General features: G+C 39.8%; 1 protein-coding gene across 2 annotated transcripts in view; it reads left to right on the top strand.

The window, feature by feature from the left end:
- Nucleotides 1–153: 153 nt before the first annotated feature.
- The window catches only part of ZSWIM6 (zinc finger SWIM-type containing 6), a 190,210-nt gene continuing 171,620 nt past the window's right edge, over nt 154–18,743 (top strand). For both annotated transcript variants that reach the window (XM_066242648.1, XM_066242637.1), the window contains exon 1: nt 154–805. In XM_066242648.1, the coding sequence (XP_066098745.1) occupies nt 163–805 (643 nt within the window). In that variant the 5' untranslated portion in view covers nt 154–162. The remainder of the gene's footprint in view (nt 806–18,743) is intronic.

Below are 18,743 nucleotides of genomic sequence, written 5' to 3'. Positions count from 1 at the left end.
CATCTCTGACGTCACGGAACAGGCCCCACCCTTAGTGCCCGTACAAGGAGCGGCGGGCCCTAGATGGCAGCGTGGCGTCGCGGCGGCGTGTGCGTGTCGCGCTTCCTTGTGCCGTTTATAGGGTCCCGGCACTTCCGCTGTCGGGTTAGAAGCGGCGCGGTCATGGCGGAGCGCGGACAGCAGCCTCCTCCCGCGAAACGGCTGTGCTGCCGGCCGGGCGGCGGCGGCGGCGGCGGCGGAGGCAGCAGCGGCGGCGGAGGAGCGGGTGGCGGCTATAGCTCTGCTTGTCGACCGGGCCCGCGGGCGGGCGGTGCGGCTGCGGTGGCGAGCGGGGGCGGCGCAGCGCTGGTTTTGCTGCCGCCGGGCAAGACCCAAAGCCCGGAGTCGCTGCTGGACATCGCGGCGCGCAAGGTGGCGGAGAAGTGGCCGTTTCAGCGCGTGGAGGAGCGCTTTGAGCGCATCCCGGAGCCGGTGCAGCGCCGCATCGTCTACTGGTCCTTTCCCCGCAGCGAGCGGGAGATCTGCATGTACTCGTCCTTCAACACCGGCAGCGGCGCCGCGGGCGGCCCCGGAGACGACAGCGGCGGCCCCGGCGGCGCGGGCGGCGGTGCTGGCGGCGCGGGCACCGGCAGCTCCTCGTCTTCGCCGGCCGCCACCTCCGTCGCCGCCGGCGCCGCCGCCGGGACTGGGGCCCCGTCGGTGGGTGCCGCCGGGGCGGCGGACGCCGGCGACGAGACACGGCTGCCCTTCCGCCGAGGCATCGCGCTGTTGGAGAGCGGCTGCGTCGACAACGTTCTGCAAGTCGGTGAGTCACGGGGCAGCGGCGGGGCTGTCTGTCCGTCTGTCCGTCCGTCAGTCCCTCGGGGGCGGGGCGCCTGCTCCCTCTCCTCTGGTAGCCTCTCACCCCGGCGTGCGCCCGCAGCCCTGCCCGATGCCCTCGCTGGCCCGGACGGTTCTCCGAGCGGAGCGCCCATTTCCTCCCCGCCCCTCCCCGCCCCTGTCTCCCCGGACGGGCCAGCGCGAGTGGGAAATGAATCAGCAGGACGCGCCCCGCGGCGGGGTCGGGTGCTTGGGACTCGTTTCATTCTAATCCCTCCTCCTGGGGAGCATGTCCTGGAGGGCTGCTCCCTTTTTTTGGGGGGTGTGTGTGGATGTGGACAAAGGCGCTGGCCGACGGCCGGGCTCCGGCGGACGGTGTGTGGCGGGGCCGTGCGGGGCGGGGGAGGGGGCGCGGGCCACACAGACAATGCCGGCAGGGGCCGAGCCGGCGGCCGGGCCGCGCTCTGCGCTCTCCTTCCTCTGTTCCCTTGTCTGACATCCGCTCCTTTCTTTCTCCTCTTTACCCTCCCCGCCCCTTCGTTTTGAGGGGAGGGGAGTACATTTTAATGCCACTTGGTGGCCGCTCCTCTTAGGGCTTCGACGGGTTGGTGGCAGCGACGCTCCGGGGTCGCTGCGGCGTCTGGTCTGGCCCAGGCGACCTCCGCTGGCTGCCCGGGGATTTAAATGTCTTTTTTCCCTTCGTGTCTCTCCTGTGTCGGAGCAGCGCAGGAGGGAGGAGGCGGCGGGCTGGACTCCTGGGGGAATCTCTCACCGACCGGACACCCCGAATTAAATGGCGCGAGTCCGGGAATGAGCGGCTCACGCTTCCCTTTTCTTTGCGGCCGCGGCGGTGCCCGGGGGCTCTTGCCGCCTGAGTTTGGTTTGTGCAGGGTGGCCCTGTGGTCGTCCTCGGTGGGAGCCGGGGCGCAGTTACGGACTCTGCGCTCTCAGCCCGCGGCAGTAGGAGCGCGAGGCCAAGGGGCTCCGCGCCGCTCCCGCGTCCCTCCTGGCGCGGCCGCCTGGCAGCGGGGCACGACCCTGCACTTTGTTCTCATTTTCAGGTTTATTTGTGCCTCTTTCAGTTTTCTGTCACTCTCCGAAAAGGGGAAATCAAACAAAAGAGTCTCTATTTCTTTTCAGAGCTTGTAAAGTAGAAGGTATTTGACAAAGGCGAGAGAAGGACTTGTGATTTAAAGCTGTATAGCTTTCCTTTCTCTGACAGACCATGAGAGTTTCCCCAAATACTAAGTTTGAAAGCTTTCCTTGTCTTCCCCCAGCCCACCCCAGTGCGCTCGCGCGCGTGTGTGTGTGTGTGTGTGTGTGTGTGTGTGTGTTTTCCCCTGGCCTGATACCTTTTTTAGCCATAGCGATGGAAATGTTTGAGCTGACTGAAAAGAACAATGCTATAAGTGAAACTTCCCTCCCCATATTTTTCTACTGGTCGCAAATGGCATATTTTTTACTCCCTTCCATGTTGTTTTGCACTTTAAATTGTAGTGGACGGGGTAGTTAATGAATGGGGAGAGATTTGGAAGCATCACTGTCTCTGATTTTTAATCTTTCCGTTGTCGGCTCCTTTTATCTTTATTTTTGGGAGTTGGGTAGAGGTCTGGATAGCGTCCCCAAGAGAGAATTCAGATCTGTTTTAATCCCGTCTGTTTAATTTGAATTCTAGTGTAATCTGCAAACGTGGTTTTTTGCATGGTCATTTATTTCCAAAGGCATCCCCTAGTGTTGCCTTTCTAGGTTCAGCACCCTTTCCTTCTGTCTTAACGGGGGTTCAACTTTTGAGGTTATCTATCCATCCTTTTTGGGTTTTTTTAAACTAATCAACACTTTCAAGTTCTTTTTTCCCCTTTCTTTCCCTGCCGTGTTGGAATGGATTGAAGGCATCTATGGGGTTCTCTGTACAACAAACTAGAGTTTGCGAATTTTTATGGCTAGGCTGGCAACGTTGAGGTGTTTCTTCCCCCCTTCTGTGCTTGATTCTGCTTGCAAGCAATGAGGAATGACAGGAGAGCACATAGGGAGGGTTTCTTGGCTGATTGCATTTAAGCCAGGAATTCACTGTGAAAATAAAGCCAAGGAGTGATAAATAAAAGATGCAATCTTCTCTAGGAGACAGTCACACAGCGTGGGCTTTGCCGGCTTTCATCAGTGAAGAGGCCTGGGTGAGTTGCAAAAGAAAATAGTAACTTTTGAGTAGTCCCCAAAGGGGAAGGAGACCACTGAATGGAGTTGGCATTGGTTTATGATGCTTCTTAGAGTTTTGAAGAGTTGACCACCCCTTTGGAAACATATACATGTTAAAGAAGTTCTGCAGGAATTGTGGAAAATATTCTTTTTTCCCCTCTCTGAGTTCTGCCAATTTTCTTAACTTCCAAGTTGTATTACTTGTTGTGCCAGTCAGCTTAGAGCTGTTAAATGCCTGGCAGCTGGCACTGTGAGATAGAAAACTTATGACCAGATTTATTTATTTTTTGATGGAGAATGGAGAGAATGGCTAGATTAACCATCTAATTTAGCTCTAAGTGGTGGTTTGAATTGGTATACTAAAGAGGCTTATTTTATAATTTGTGATTTGAGGTAGAATTCTTTTTCGCTTCAGAACCTGAAATGGAACAGTACAGTGTTGATAGTATCATAAGCAATTTTCTGGTATTGCAAAATTATAGGTTTGTTTGTATAGGGAGTATTCATTGACTTTTGTAGAGTTGACTAAATTATAGCTACAATAGGGAAAATCCAGTTATGGACTTTATTTTACGTTTACACTGTTGAAGATTATTTAAAGATTGAGAATTGAGACTTCCCAGAAATTGAACAGACTAGTTAGTTTTCAGCTCCTGGATTTTAAGAAGACATTCAGTTGAAAAAAATTAAACTCTTGGTATGGTAGTTGTAAGCAGTATTTAATTGGTAAAGAGCTTTTCATCAGTTGATTATAGAAAGTTTTAGAGAAAGTATAGTTAATTTCTTTTTGTTAAATAATGATATATTGGAACTATCATTGAAGGGGCTTATATGTAAATATTAGTGATATCATTTAAGTTATGATTTACAGGTCACATAAAATTTTCCCAAAATTTTATTTGGGAAAGAACTTAATAAGGTGTAAAGTTTGAATTATAAAGGAAAATACATAAATGCAATTGCGTAAAAATATCTAAAAGTTTCTGTAGGTCTGAAAACATGAGAAAACCAAGTTAAACAGCTAACTGGAGCAAATATTTTTAGCATATTTGACCAAAGGCTGACAGAAAACTCCAAAAAATTGGTTAAAGAGATGAATAATCCAGTAGAAAAGTGGGTAACACATTTCACAAAGAAGTGCACATGACTAAACTTAAATCTTTACTCTCTTACAAAGAGACACAAGTGAAAATAAAATGCTATTTTCATCTATCACATCGAGGAATACTAACAAAGCGGATAGGCAGTACTTAGAATGGGTTGTGGGGTTGGGAGAGGAGGAGGATACTGCTTCTCTGCTGCTTGGTGCAATATTTTTGTGTAATTTCTAGGAATTTACCCTGTAGATATATTAATATTAGTGCTCAAAGATGTTTTGTACATTTACTCATTGCTGTATGGTTTGCAATATTGAAAAGCTGCAATCAGTCTACACTTCTAGCAGAAGGGAACTGATAAAGAAGTACTTGTGGAATACTATGCAACCATGAAAAAGTGAAGTAGATTTATATATATATATCGACAAGAAAAGGTGACCCAAATAGTTTATTTAAAAACAAGCCAGTTGTTCATATAGTATGCTACAATTTGTTTAAAACAAAAAAGATAGACTTGCATATAGATGCATTAAAATGTCTAAAGTCTACCCAAGCAATTATTGAATAATGAATATCTTTGGAGAAGGGCAGTTAACTGAATAGGCAAGATTTTTTTGGGCAGTTTTACTTTTCATTTTATGCCTGTTTTATGGTCAGATTTTTCTTAAATCTAGAAGCATATCTATTTTGCAATAAAAACCTTAGAAAAATTATTCTTGTACTTATAGTTCATTTATATTTTGTGTGTGTGTCCCCTTTCTGAAGACCAGGTGTTCACTCAATTTTTTTTTTGTCTTTAAAACACAGTTTCTTTATTTGTGACTAAATCATTTTAAAAGCAAGAAATCTCTAAACAAAACTAGGGTTTTACATTAGAAGGAAATAGATACGTTTTGAAAGGAGAAAGTTGCTTTTTTTTTTCCTGGTTAGTTTTTTTTAAAGATCGTTTTAAAAATTGATTTTTAGAGAGGAGGGGAGGATTGGGAAGCATCAATTCATACTAGTTGCTTCTCACATGTGCTTTGCCAGGCAAGCCCAGAGATTCGAACTGGCGACCTCAGCATTCCAGATCCAATGCTATATCCACTACGCCACCACAGGGTCAGGCACTGGTTAGTTTTTGAAGAAAAGAACATTGCCCAGAATTCTATTAACACTTTGGTAAACACATTCTTATGGTCTTTTAAGATTCATAGTTTAAAATTTTGTGTTTTAGTGGTGGCAAGGTAGTAAAAGGTGGTCATTTTTAGAATAAAAATTTTAATCAGCTAATTTATTTAAGGTTAATTTATTGGCCTTTCTTAAGTATTTTAATTTTTCTTCCAGATCAGAGATTATTATATAAAGATTTGATTCTAAGTTTCAGAATTGAAAGTTTTGTTTATGATAATACATGCTGAATACATTTTCAAGACTAAAATAATTAATATAGAACAGTTTTGAATCAGATCTTTCACTTTTTTTGCCTTTGAATTAATGAAAAAGTACACAAAAGAAAATTTGAAACTAGGTGCATGGGCATTTAATTGTTGCTGTTCTATGTGAATTGAGATGTGATTTGCTTACACATTGGGTTTTGAAAGTGAATTCCTTGTATCAGTGGTCCCCAACCTTTTTTGGGCCACGGACCGGTTTAATGTCAGAAAATATTTTCACAGATCGGTGGCCTTTAGGGTGGGACGGATAAATGTATCTCGTGACCGAGACAAGCGTCAAGAGTGAGTCTTAGATGGATGTAACAGAGGGAATCTGTTCATTTTTTAAAAATAAAACATCATTCAGACTTAAATATAAATAAAACGGAAATAATGTAAGTTATTTATTCTTTCTCTGCAGACCGGTACCGGTCCACGGCCTGGGGGTTGGGGACCACTGCCTTATATGTTCTCAGTGCTATTCTGAGGGTAGTTCGGTTTTATAATATATACTTTGTTCTCTGATAGTATTGGTCCAAGTCTAAAGGATTCAGGAGGCAATGCTCTCTGTATTTAAAAGATTTCAAAATATTGGAAGGTGGAATTGCAGATTTGGACTAAGCAAACATTTCTACTCTTCTTCAGTCTTGAATTTCTTGCCACGTCTATGGCCATACCACCCTGAACGTGCCCGATCTCTTCTGAATTTCTTGCCACAGAGTTGTATTTTGAATACACCCTTGGATCAAAAAACGGAAAGGCCATTCCCTTTGTTTTATTTGAGCTTTGCATTGAATTTCATTCCTTTTGCAGATGCGTTTGATGCGTTTCATTTTAAAAACTTCAGGATGCCCGTGGAACATCTACTTTAATAGAAGAATTACTCCAATTAATTGAATAATTCAAGTGATTATTGTCTGAAGTGTGTCCTGGCTCACTTTTTATGATGTTAATTTTAGGCCTCTTTTCTTTTCACAGTGGGTAATCAATTACTAGCAATTCTAACTCCCAATGTTTCATTTGGAGAGACAAAGACCAGTATATTTTTTATGCTTGCATTCATAATAAGAGTTAAGAATGCTTGATTTTGGGTTGTAATATGTTCAGTGAACAGGATAGCAGTGGAGGAATGACTGATGCTTTCTTTTAAGAAAGCTATTTGTTTTTTAAAATTACATGATTGGATCTATACTAATTCCACATACATGCTATATATTTTTGTGTTAGAAAATTAATTTTTTTCCGTGATGCAAAATGAATGTATTACCTTTAAGAAACTTACATATACATATAATAGAACAGACTGATGTTGTGCTAGAAGTTTTTATAGGGCTAAAATTAAACTTGAACTGCTGTTGACCTTCAACTGTTATATTTAAGAGGACAGACATCCTAGAAAAGAAAGATTATAGGTAAGTATAAACATCTTTGAAACAAAGCAGGTTATAGATGACTATTTTTTAAATGGTAATAAACTACATGGAACCAACAAAACCATTTTTAGTTACCTTTTAAATAATTGTGATACAATTTAAGAACCATGATTTCTCACAACAAAAAACCCTAATTTAATTTTCTTGGCTTATTAATTTCTTGACATATCTAACTAAATGTTTAGGGATTACTGTAAATTAGGAAACATGAGCTCTTTCATCCTTTAAATGGATGGGAAGTTTTTCCATCTCTTTCTGAGAAATCAGTATCGAATGATAATTTGGAGAAATATGTTACATAATCTTGTCCCATGAAAAGTGACTCTTGTTTCTCAATCCTAGCTAAAGTCTCAAAAATAAATGTGTTGGTCATATTTGTTTAAAAAAATCTGAGTACTTTTTCAGTTTTTGCTTTCAGTGCTTTGTGTTCTGCTTAGAATATGTTTTGTACATGGTTTTCAATTCTGTAAAAATAGGATGATTCCTTTATTTTTTCATCTAAAAAAGGTAGCTAAAAGCAAGCTTTGGAGAAAATGCAATGCATAGTCTACTTTTCATTTTGAACTTAAAGATTTACTTTCAGCTGGTAGTAAGTGAACTTTCAGCTGGTAGCTAAGGGTATGCTATTTTATATTTGTGGAATTCACAAGTAACTAGTTTTGTGTCAGCTAACATATGTATTTACATTATTTATTTATGTTTTTGAAACTAATTTGATGATCACAAGTAAAGGAGACTCAAATGAACTCAGGTGTCATTTGAGTATGGTTACGTCAAGCATATTCCAGTGACCTCTGTGTATAGATGCAGTTGCATTGCTTCAAACAAAATATACTACCAGATGAGGGAAGCTGTTTTTATAAAATAACTTGCATGATAACTATTATTGACTTGTAGACTATGTAAGTTTTAGAGATGAAATGATAACAATTCTAGTTTCTTCCGTTTTGCTGATGAGAAAATTGAGGCACAGACAGGCGTAATTTGTGTAGTTAAATTTTATGTCTCTTTCTCTACTACTCAGCTGCCTGTTACTTTTCTGGGAATGTTTGATCAGTCTCAGAAAATCTCAGAATACAGAGCAATGTTCTTCAATGTAAACTGACAGGAATATTGGAGAGATTAGTTGGCTAACATTTTTTTGAATGTTACAATGGTATTTTTAGACAGCATTTTAACTTTAGGCCACATTCTAATGGCTTCAGTTTATACTAAATACATAGTAGTGTAAGACATTTGTAGACCTGTTTGGCAGTTATAGTGATGTTCCAAAATGAGATTAAAGTTCAGGAGAAGTTACTTACGATTGCTTACTGCATGAAACTATATTATTATAGCTATGTGAATATATGATACATACGTGAAAGTATGTCTGCACCCATGTCATAAAGAATTTACTGAGAGTTTAAAGTGCTTATGCAGAACAATAGAAGTGAACACTCAGTAAGAAATTTGCTCTGAATTTAGTATTTTGATGAAAACTTATCCAGTAGTGTCTGTATTTGACCTATTTTGTACATTTTTCAGTGTTGTAGTATCCCACCACTTTCATCACCAGTGAATGGTATACATCTAACCCCCAGATACACTTCATTCATGTAACTAATGTGGCATCAAAACTTAGTACCCTTTGTAATTTTAAAGGCCTCTTTGATTTGGGGCTTTTCTTCATTGACTTTAAAATGATGTACAGTGTACCTCCAAGTACCACTGCAACAACATTTACTATTGATAGTAATAATAAGAGTTAACACTCTAATCATACTTAACCATGTGCCAGATGCTGTTCTAAGCACTTTATATTTATTACCCAGTCCAGTGAGGTACTTTTATTCTCATCTTACTGATGAAGAAGCTGAAGCACAGGAGACAAGAGCAAGTAGTAACTTCTGCTCAAGGTCACGCAGGCTGGTATATTATGGAGCTACACACAGCCTGTCTGACTGGTACTCCTAACTCCTACTCTCTAACTCAGGGGTCCCCAACCTTAGCCCGCAGGCCACATGCGGCCCCCTGAGGCCATTTATCCGGCCCCCTGCCGCACTTCCGGAAGGGGCACCTCTTTCATTGGTGGTCAGTGAGAGGAGCATAGTTCCCATTGAAATACTGGTCAGTTTGTTGATTTAAATTTACTTGTTCTTTATTTTAAATATTGTGTTTGTTCCCGTTTTGTTTTTTTTACTTTAAAATAAGATCTGTGCAGTGTGCATAGGGATTTGTTTATAGTTTTTTTTATAGTCTGGCCCTCCAATGGTCTGAGGGACAGTGAACTGGCCCCCTGTGTAAAAAGTTTGGGGACTCCTGCTCTAACTGATACTGCCTGTGACGCATCAACGTTAAAGAAGGTGCACCTAGGTTCATCTTCAGGTTTATAGTCTCTTACTTTTACAGTGGCCAGAATTTTAAATTGTATTCATAGCAATGATTTTTAACATGTGTTTTTAAAATTGGAATTAAAAACCTGTATTTTAAAAATGCCTTTTATGAATGAATTTCAGCTTTGGAGGATGGTTGTGTGGGATGATGATTTTGATCACTTTCCATCAGACATTTTTAACTTTTGAAAGAGGAATAGATCTTTCTAGGCTAGATCTAATTGTGGCATATATAGTATATAGTGAAGGTAATTTCTCAAAGTATATTTAAGAAATTATGTATTTACCTCTTTAAGGTCCTTTTTAAATGTTATGATTAAAAATTATACTATTTTTTATCGCTGGTAAAAAGATTTAGTCTTTGAAAGAGATCATTGATTGAAAGGATGTTAATTGGAAGGATGCAGTAAAACCTGCCAGTACACCGAAACTCTTACTAAGCAAATAAGCTGATCAGATAAGTTGAAAGCTCATTTAACGAATTAATGTGCTTAAAATTCAGGTGACTCACTGCCTGGTCCTGGCTTATTTAACAGTCTGTTTACTTAAAGCATTTTTTCATTGTTAATTGGTGTCAGATCCATAATATTGGAAGGTATTATACAGAAAATATGCATAAGAAGATGCATAGAACTAGTTTACAGAAGCAAGGTTTAAATTTTTGTAGTGAATTTAATTACACCAATATACTTTAGAATGCTATATGTGCCATGTTGTATGTGTTAAATATTTGCTGACAGTGATGAGCATTTTTATACGGGAAGTATAGGTATTTTATAATTTCAGTGTAGAGGGCAGAGCCTGGAAACTCCTCTGGTGTTGCTATTGGCCATTCTTGGTAAAGGCCTGCTGAAGTGGAAAGGTAGCACATTGTATTTGCTATTGCCAAACCTTTGCATCCTGCTACTGCTTTATATTAACTCATTTCTGCAGAGAATGTGGTTATGAATTTCATGTCTTTGTCATAAAATAAACCTTTACAACCCAAATACAAGAAGTTTATCTGATTGTTCTATGTAAGAACATTTTTTAATGTTTGCCCTCTTTCTTTTCCTCCCTCCCTCCCCCCTTTCTCTCTCTTTCTCTCTCTCCCTTCCTTTCCCTCCCTCCCTCCCTCCCTTCTCTTTCTTTCCCTCTCTTCCTTTCTCTCTCTCCCTTCTTTCTTTTCTTTTTTTCTTAATTTCTTCCTTATTTTCTTAATTTCTTCCTTCCTTCCCTCCCTCTCTTTTGCATTCTTTAAGCTTCCTTAGCATTTACGGTTTTGTACTCTTGGCATTATTTACTAGTTCTTTTCCTTCCTTCCCCTACTTATCAGCTGTGTAACTTTTGTCATACTTTCTATAATTTCTCTAGACCCACGAAAGCTGAGGAATGACCAATGGCTGCTTTGTGATGATGGTGGAATCAAGTGATACTTGAAGGCAGGAGGTAGAGTAGCCTCTGAATCCAACATGCCTGAGAGCTCCAGTTCCTTCCCACCCTCCCTTTCCTCCCCTTCCCTCCTTCTTTCCTCCCAGCTTCCCTCCTTTCTCCCTTCCCTTAATGCCCTTCTCTCTCGCTTCTTTTTTTGAACATGGGGAATGGAGTTGGGGATGAGAGAAGTAGAAGGCAGTGGTAGGAAAAAAGGCAAGAAATTGGAAGAGGTAGGAAGTACCAGTGAAGAAAATATATTCGGTTTCTTTCCCTGCAGTTGTCCCCTCCCCTCCAACCTTCGTTGATTGAGGGAAATAAAGCTGAGGTCACAAGGACCTATGTGTTCCAGTTGCTGCTTGGCTGCTATTTTTAGCCTGGCTCTACATCAGTCTGGCACCAGGCCATGATGGTACAGGGCCAGCACGTTTTGGGACTGCTGGCAAATGTCAAAAACCTAACTTTTCAGGTATCAAACTAAACTAATTTTCAGATATATTCTGTGCTGTGATATTCTCCTTACCTCTACTTTTTCAAAATAGGATGTGCATTTTTAAAAAAATTGAATCTACTGGGGTGACACTGGTTAACAAAACTATGCAGACTTTAAGTGCACAATTTTACAACACATCTATACACTGTATTGTGTGTTTTCTCCCCAAGTTAAGTGTCCACTCATCACCATTTATCCCCTGTAATTTTTTATTTATTGATTTTAGAGAAAGGAAGGGAGGGTTGAGTGACACATCGATTTGTTATATTGTTGAAATATTGATTGTTGTTTTGCATTCATTGGTTGATTCTTGTATGTTCACTGACCAGAGGTCAAACCTGCAACCTTGGTGTATTGGGACGACCCTCTAACCAACTGAGCTACTTGGCCAAGGCCTAGGAAGGATTCTTTTTTTTTTTTTTTTTTTTTTTGTGGCAAAGACAGAAAGAGTCAGAGAGAGGGACAGATAGGGACAGACAGGAAAGGAAGGGAGAGAGATGAACCAGCAATTCTTCATTGCGGTTCCTTAGTTATTCATTGATTGATTTCTCATATGTGCCTTGACTAGGGGGGAGGGACTACAGCAGACCGAGTGGCCCCTTGCTGGAGCCAGCGACCTTAGGCTCAAGCTGGCAACCTCGGGGTCTCGAACTGGGTCCTCCACATCCCAACCCTATGCTCTATGCACTGCGCCACCGCCTGGTCAGACGGAAGGATTCATTTTTGATAGTAGTTTTACTACTGTAACTAGTTTAGATGGGAGAAAGATTTAAGACTTGCCTTGTCAGGTCAGACATATCCAGCTCAATAATTTTGGTTTTGTGGTGGCAGCAAGAAGTGTGAATTGTACCTGATTAATTTAATATGCTTTGGGCATTTTTTAAATTATTTTTTAAGTCTTTATTCATTTCTTTTTCTTTTTTTTTAGAGAGGAGAGAGAGAGAGAAAAAGAGAGAGAGAGAAAGAGAGAGAAGGGAAGATGAGCAGGAAGTATCAACTCCCATATGTACCTTGAACCAGACAAGCCCAGGGTTTTGAACCGGCAACCTCAGCGTTCCAGGTTGACACTTTATCCACTGTGCTACCACAGGCCAGGCTTGGACATTTTTAAAATTGCCATTGCTATTGAGGTGTGGTGTTTGAATTGGTTTATATAATTATAGGTGTCATCAGACATTAAAAAAAACACATGTACTGATTTTTCTACAGTTGTCGATGTTCCCTTTGCTAACAAAGTTGTGTGTGTTTAGGTTTATTTACTGCTGTAGGGATATGTTTAACAAATTTAAAACCAATTATTTTTGTATGAAGCAGCTAGGTTTTCATTGAAATATCAGTATCTGGGTCTAGATTATGTACACTCTAGAGCCAGTACTATGTGGATTGTATTTGCAAACTGTTTCAAACTTTTGTATGCCTGTGTCAACTTAAGGACTTGCTTGATTATCACTTGTATTCATAAGGAAAAATACGTTGTATTCTTGAATAATTTTGGGAAAAAGTAAAAAGAATGTGGCATGGTGAATTTGTATCTTTGGAAGGATTTTAGTAAGAATAACAGTATTTATAGTCTTTACATAGTGATACACAGAAACACTGAGGATAGGTTAGGGAAAATTTTTGGTGTACCATGGACTATACTAAATATGAATAGAAATAGGGAACATAATTAATTATTTGCTTATTCAATGAATAGTGGTGTAGTATACTTAGATCTGTTGGATGATAGGATAACATTTAGTTAGTGCATTGATCTGATGCCCTTCTTAAGATAGCACAAAATAATTGGCCAAAATAACTAGAAATAGAATCTAATTGATTTTTTTCTCTCACTTTGTCCTTTTTCTAAAAAAGATTTTATTTATTGATTTTAGTGAGAGGAGAGAGAGAAAGGCAGTGGGGGAGGAGTGAGAAACATCAGCTCATAGTTGTTGCTTCTTGTGTGTGCCTTACTGGGGCAAGCCCAGGGTTTTGAACTAGCGACCTGAGAATTCCAGGTCAGTGCTCTCTATACACTGTGCCAGCACAGGTCAGGCTCACTTTATCTTTAAGGTAGTTATTAGGTGAATTCTGCTGAATTCACTTTTGTGAAGTAAGAAAGCATAAGGTGAAAAACAAAAAAACAATCCAATTAAAAAATGTGAAGAAGACCCATATAGACGTTTCTCCAAAGAGGACATATAACCGATAAATATATGAAAAGATGCTTGGTGTTATGAATCAGAAAAATGCAAATTAAAACCGCAGTGAGATACTACCTTACACCTGTCAGAATGGCTACCATCAATAAATTAACAATTAAGTGTTGGTGAGGATGTGGAGAAAAGGTAACCTTTGTGCTCTGTTGGTGGGATTGCAAATTGGTACAGCCACTATGAAAAATAGTATGGAGGTTCCTCAAATAATTAAAAATAGAATTGCCATATGACCCAGTAGGCCCACTTCTGGGTATTTATCCCATAATAAAACATTAATTTGAAAAGATATATGTACCCCTCTGTTTACTGCAGCATTATTTATAGTAGCCAAGATAGGAAGCAACCTAAGTGTTCATTGACAGATGATCGGATAAAGATGTGGTACATGTATACAGTGTAATACATGTATACAGTGTAATATTGCTCAATCATAAAAAAAAGAATGAAGTCTTACCATTTGCAGCATTGGTGGACCTAGACGGTATTAGGCTCAGTGAAATAAGTCAGAGAAAGACAAATACCATATGATTTCACTTATAAGTGGCTTCTAAAGGACAAAACAAACTCATAAATACAGAGAACATTTTGATGGCTGCCAGATGGGAGAGGGGTTGGGAGGCTGGGTAAAAAAGGTGAAGTTATTAAGAAGTACAAATGAGCAGTTACAAAGTAGTCACAAAGATAAAAAGTACAACATAGGGACTATAGTCGGTAATATTGTAATAATTATATATGGTGTCAGGTGGGTACTAGACTTATCAGAGGGATCACTCTGTAAGTTATGTAAATGTCTAACCATTATGCTAACACCTGAACCTAGTATAATATTGAATGTCAACTGTAATTGAAAAGAAAATGTAAAAAAAGTGTAAGGTGAGGGATTAGTGAAAAGTGAATTGCTGGTCTAATAGCTTATAGAAGGCAGATGTTACAGAGTTATTTAAATTTTTACAACTTAAAATGAGATGCTTACAATTGCAGATAAGAGCAAGTTGGGCAGCTTGCTGTTAATGATCCAAGAATATTTTATTTCTTTACTTAGGGTTGAAAACAAAAATTTCATTAGGAAATATAATCAGAATTCTTGGGGGAAGACTATTAATAGTCAAGTGTATTGAACGGTGTAGAAATTATACCATATGGTTCTTTCTGCAGTGAGAGGTTGTGGTAGGTATTCCAAAAGTGGCTCGGAGATAGATCCATTGATCTATGTATGTATGTTTGTGCAGATGGGTGTGTGTGTGTGTGTGTGAGAAGTTTAATATGATGCATTAGAACGTTCTGATAAACTAGATGGTAGTAGATAAATGACTATCTTTGGGATCATATTTAATTTAGATTTTATTTAGGTGAGCCATATAAAAGATGTCAGCTCCAGCTTAACTAACAAGCTCAGAAGGTAGTTTGACTAGTGCTGTTTTAAAGTCTTTATAAGCAAAATGCTCAATTAATGCTCCTTATTAAAAAAAACTTGTCAGAGCAATTTCTTTGCAGTTTTCATGGATCTCTCTTAGTAACTTATAAAAAGGCATCTTGTTTAAGCTATTTCATAAATAGCAGAAAATTCCAAAGTACTGGATAATATTGCATTTTTGCTTTCAAAAAGGACTATTTTGGTGGGGAAAAGAGTTTTTAAAAACTTTTAACAGCCCTGGCCAGTTGGCTCAGCGGTAGAGCGTCGGCCTGGCGTGCGGGGGACTCGGGTTCGATTCCCGGCCAGGGCACATAGGAGAAGCGCCCATTTGCTTCTCCACCCCCGCCCCCCCTCCTTCCTCTCTGTCTCTCTCTTCCCCTCCCGCAGCCGAGGCTCCATTGGAGCAAGGATGGCCCGGGCGCTGGGGATGGCTCCTTGGCCTCTGCCCCAGGCGCTAGAGTGGCTCTGGTTGTGGCAGAGCGACGCCCCGGAGGGGCAGAGCATCGCCCACTGGTGGGCAGAGCATCGCCCCTTGTGGGCGTGCCGGGTGGATCCCGGTCGGGCGCATGCGGGAGTCTGTCTGACTGTCTCGCCCCGTTTCCAGCTTAAAGAAATTAAAAAAACAAACAAACAAACAAAAAAAACTTTTAACAGTTTTTGGCAAAGTATAGTACTTTTACTTTAAAATGGACAGATTTTTAAAAAAATTCTTGTTTCAATAGTAATTGTTTCACCCATGATTTTCATGCTTATTTATTTTTCATAATTTGTTTATAGAGTTTATAATACTAGGTGTTTAAGAAAAAACTTGGTGTTAGTAGAACCAGTGACTGAGTATTTGAAATTTAGTGTATTAGGTCTGAATTGGTATTCATAGCTCATAGCTTAGCAGTGAGTGGCTTGTCCATTTTGAATAAATCGTGACACTTATGTGCTCTTCTATGGAATTTATTTTTTGACACGTAGTCATATGGTTTGTATTTTTTATATCGTGTGTGTGTGTGTTTTGGGGTTTTGGGAAGGAATGGTGGTAGTGGTGGACTAAGCTAGTGGTGGATTAAACTCATAAAACCACAAATGCATGTAGCCGTGTTTAAATATAAAGAGTTTCTTTCCTCTCTGTTATACAGTTCAGGAATTTATAGTTCATTGGGCTGCTTATTTAATGTTATGTCAAAACTTATTTTTTACTTATTCCCCTCCCCTGCATTCTTCCTGTTAAAGATAGTGACAGTTTCAAATGTAGTCTGTGAAAATTCACTGTATGATAGTATATCTTACAGTGGTTTTGGGGATGTATTGGGTATTAAAAGGCTATTTTAAAAAATTAACTCCTTCAATTGCTGTTTTCACCTTTGATCCTTTATAATTATGAAGCAACTAGTTTTCTCCTTTTTGGTTTGCCTTTTTAATAATTTAGAATTGAGCTTTGAACCCAACTCTTTCAAGAAACCTTATTAAATAAATCTAAAAAAATCTGTATCTTGATTTAAGAAGTCTTACTTGAGAAATCTAGACCATCATACTTTGTTTAAAAATGATGTAGTAGGTACATTTAGATAATCTTTTTCTTCCCCAGTGAAAATAGATAGACCTTCAGATATTCTATGAGAGGCTGTTACAGACTCACTGGCTTGTCTGATTCTTAGCCTTTTCTAAACTTGAGAACACAAATGTGAAACTCATCTTTAATGTAAAAATTGGAGGAAATGAGGGACAGTTTCTTATGAGACATCAGAAAATCAAATCCTTTGTAGGATTGCAGGTTTCTAAGCATCTTTGATAAAAGGAGCAACAGTTGGCTTTAAAACAATTCAAAACATGAAGTGCTAACAAATAATTTTAAAAACATTCTGCTATACACTGTTATAGAGGCATTTTGAGTCTCCCAAATGTCTAGTCTTGTGTTTTGGGATGAGAGTCAGAGTATTTAAATTAAGTATAAAGTCCCTTTTGGAGTGAAAAATGAATCTGCTGGATTGAAAAAAATCCAGGCCAGCCAACTATAATAATACAGTGTGTCCGTAAAGTCATGATGCACTTTTGACCAGTCACAGGAAAGCAACAAAAGACAATAGGATAGAAATGTGAAATCTGCACCAAATAAAAGGAAAACTCTCCCAGTTTCATACCTATTCAGTGCAGTTCGATGTGGGCTCAGGCACAGATTTTTTAGGGCTCCTTAGGTAGCTATCCCGGATAGCCTCTACAGACTCGTCACTGACTGATGGCCTACCAGAACGGGGTTTCTCCACCAAACTGCCGGTTTCCTTCAACTGCTTATCCCACCAAGTAATGTTATTCCTATGTGGTGGCGCTTCTTTATAAACACGCCGATATTCCCGTTGCACTTTAGTCACGGATTTGAATTTAATGAGCCACAGAACACACTGAACTTTCCTCTGTACCGTCCACATCTCGACTGGCATGGCTGTGGGCTGCTCCGCTGTATACACGGTGTTACATCGTCATCTGTGCATGCACACATGCTCCCACATCATCCTACAGAAACTGGGAGGGTTTTCCTTTTATTTGGTGGTTTCACATTTCAGTCGTCTTTTGTTGCTTTCCTGTGACCAGTCAAAAGTGCACCATGACTTTATGGACACACTGTAGTAATTGTTAGTGTGTATATAGTAGACTTTGAAATGTCACTTGAATGAATGATAGACTATGATTATATGACAGTCTTTGTGGCTGTGGGGATGAAATTCTTGTTAGTTGAAAATAGTAGCTCCAAGTTCTAGTTGATTTTCTGAATCTGAGTTGTCTAACTTAGCCTCTTAAGAGGTACTTTGAACTGGAAATGACCACAACATAGGCAGGTTGGTTTTTAGGACTTGGTTTATTATCAGTACACTGCTCCAGATACCATGTTAAGTTTCTTTATAACATGTTTGAGGGAACTTTTTCTTTAAGCTTGTTAACTTGCTAACAACATCAGCCAAAAGCTGTTCTGAAAACAGTTTTTTTTTAATTTTGGTAATTCCAACTTCTAAAAAAATAATATGAGCATTCACTTGTAGAACAGTACTTTTGGGGTTACCCAAGAAAATAACTTTGAATTTTTTCCTTGATGCCTTGCAAAGCATATATAATTTTAAAATATCCTATAAGATCTTACACATTGTGAAAAGACATTGGCTAATTAATAGGAATGATTTATTAAACTGGTCTACAAAATACTGATGTCTCTCCCTTGAGGTAGACTTTGCTTAAGACTGAGTTTTGCATAAAATGGGATATACCGACCAGTTTTTCTGAACAGTAATTTAACAATAGGTGTACTCCCAGTGATTGGTTCTTGGGAGGATGGGTTATTCAGGTATTTGGTGCCCACCTGTTGTTCCCTTCTGCCCAATCTTATTTTATGCCTTTTTTCCTGACATAATTATGAACAGTCACCTCTTTTATAAGTATTCCAGTTCAAATGATAACCTATATTGTTTATAACTTGTTTTTTCAGAAAGGAGGCAATTAATCAGTCATTTAAAATTATACTCTGTCCAGCCTGTGTGTAGGGAGGGAAGGAGGAGTTGTTTGAGACTGAAAGGAGACCTTAGGCTTATTATCTCTGGGCTTCATCAGCTGGCTCTGCGCAGTCTCTCTCAGCTAGGAAATAATAGATGGCTTCCGTCTGGATTCTCATTCACACCAAAAGGAAGCAGTTAGTTCAAGATTCTCAATATTCATCGGTTTGATTGGGATCTGTCCCATCACATCTCTCCACTCTCCCCCCCTTTTTTTTTTACAATTTAAAGACATGTAATTTTTTTTTTTTACAGGCTGACCAAATTTATTTAGTTATTATTTATTTATTTAATTTTATTTTTATTATTAATTTTAATGGAGTGACATTGATAAATCAGGGTACATATGTTCAGAGAAAACATCTC

The sequence above is a fragment of the Saccopteryx bilineata genome, chromosome 1 (genome assembly GCF_036850765.1).
Source record: "Saccopteryx bilineata isolate mSacBil1 chromosome 1, mSacBil1_pri_phased_curated, whole genome shotgun sequence".
NCBI classification, from domain to species: domain Eukaryota; kingdom Metazoa; phylum Chordata; class Mammalia; order Chiroptera; family Emballonuridae; genus Saccopteryx; species Saccopteryx bilineata.
This window is presented reverse-complemented; position numbering and strand designations above follow the sequence as displayed.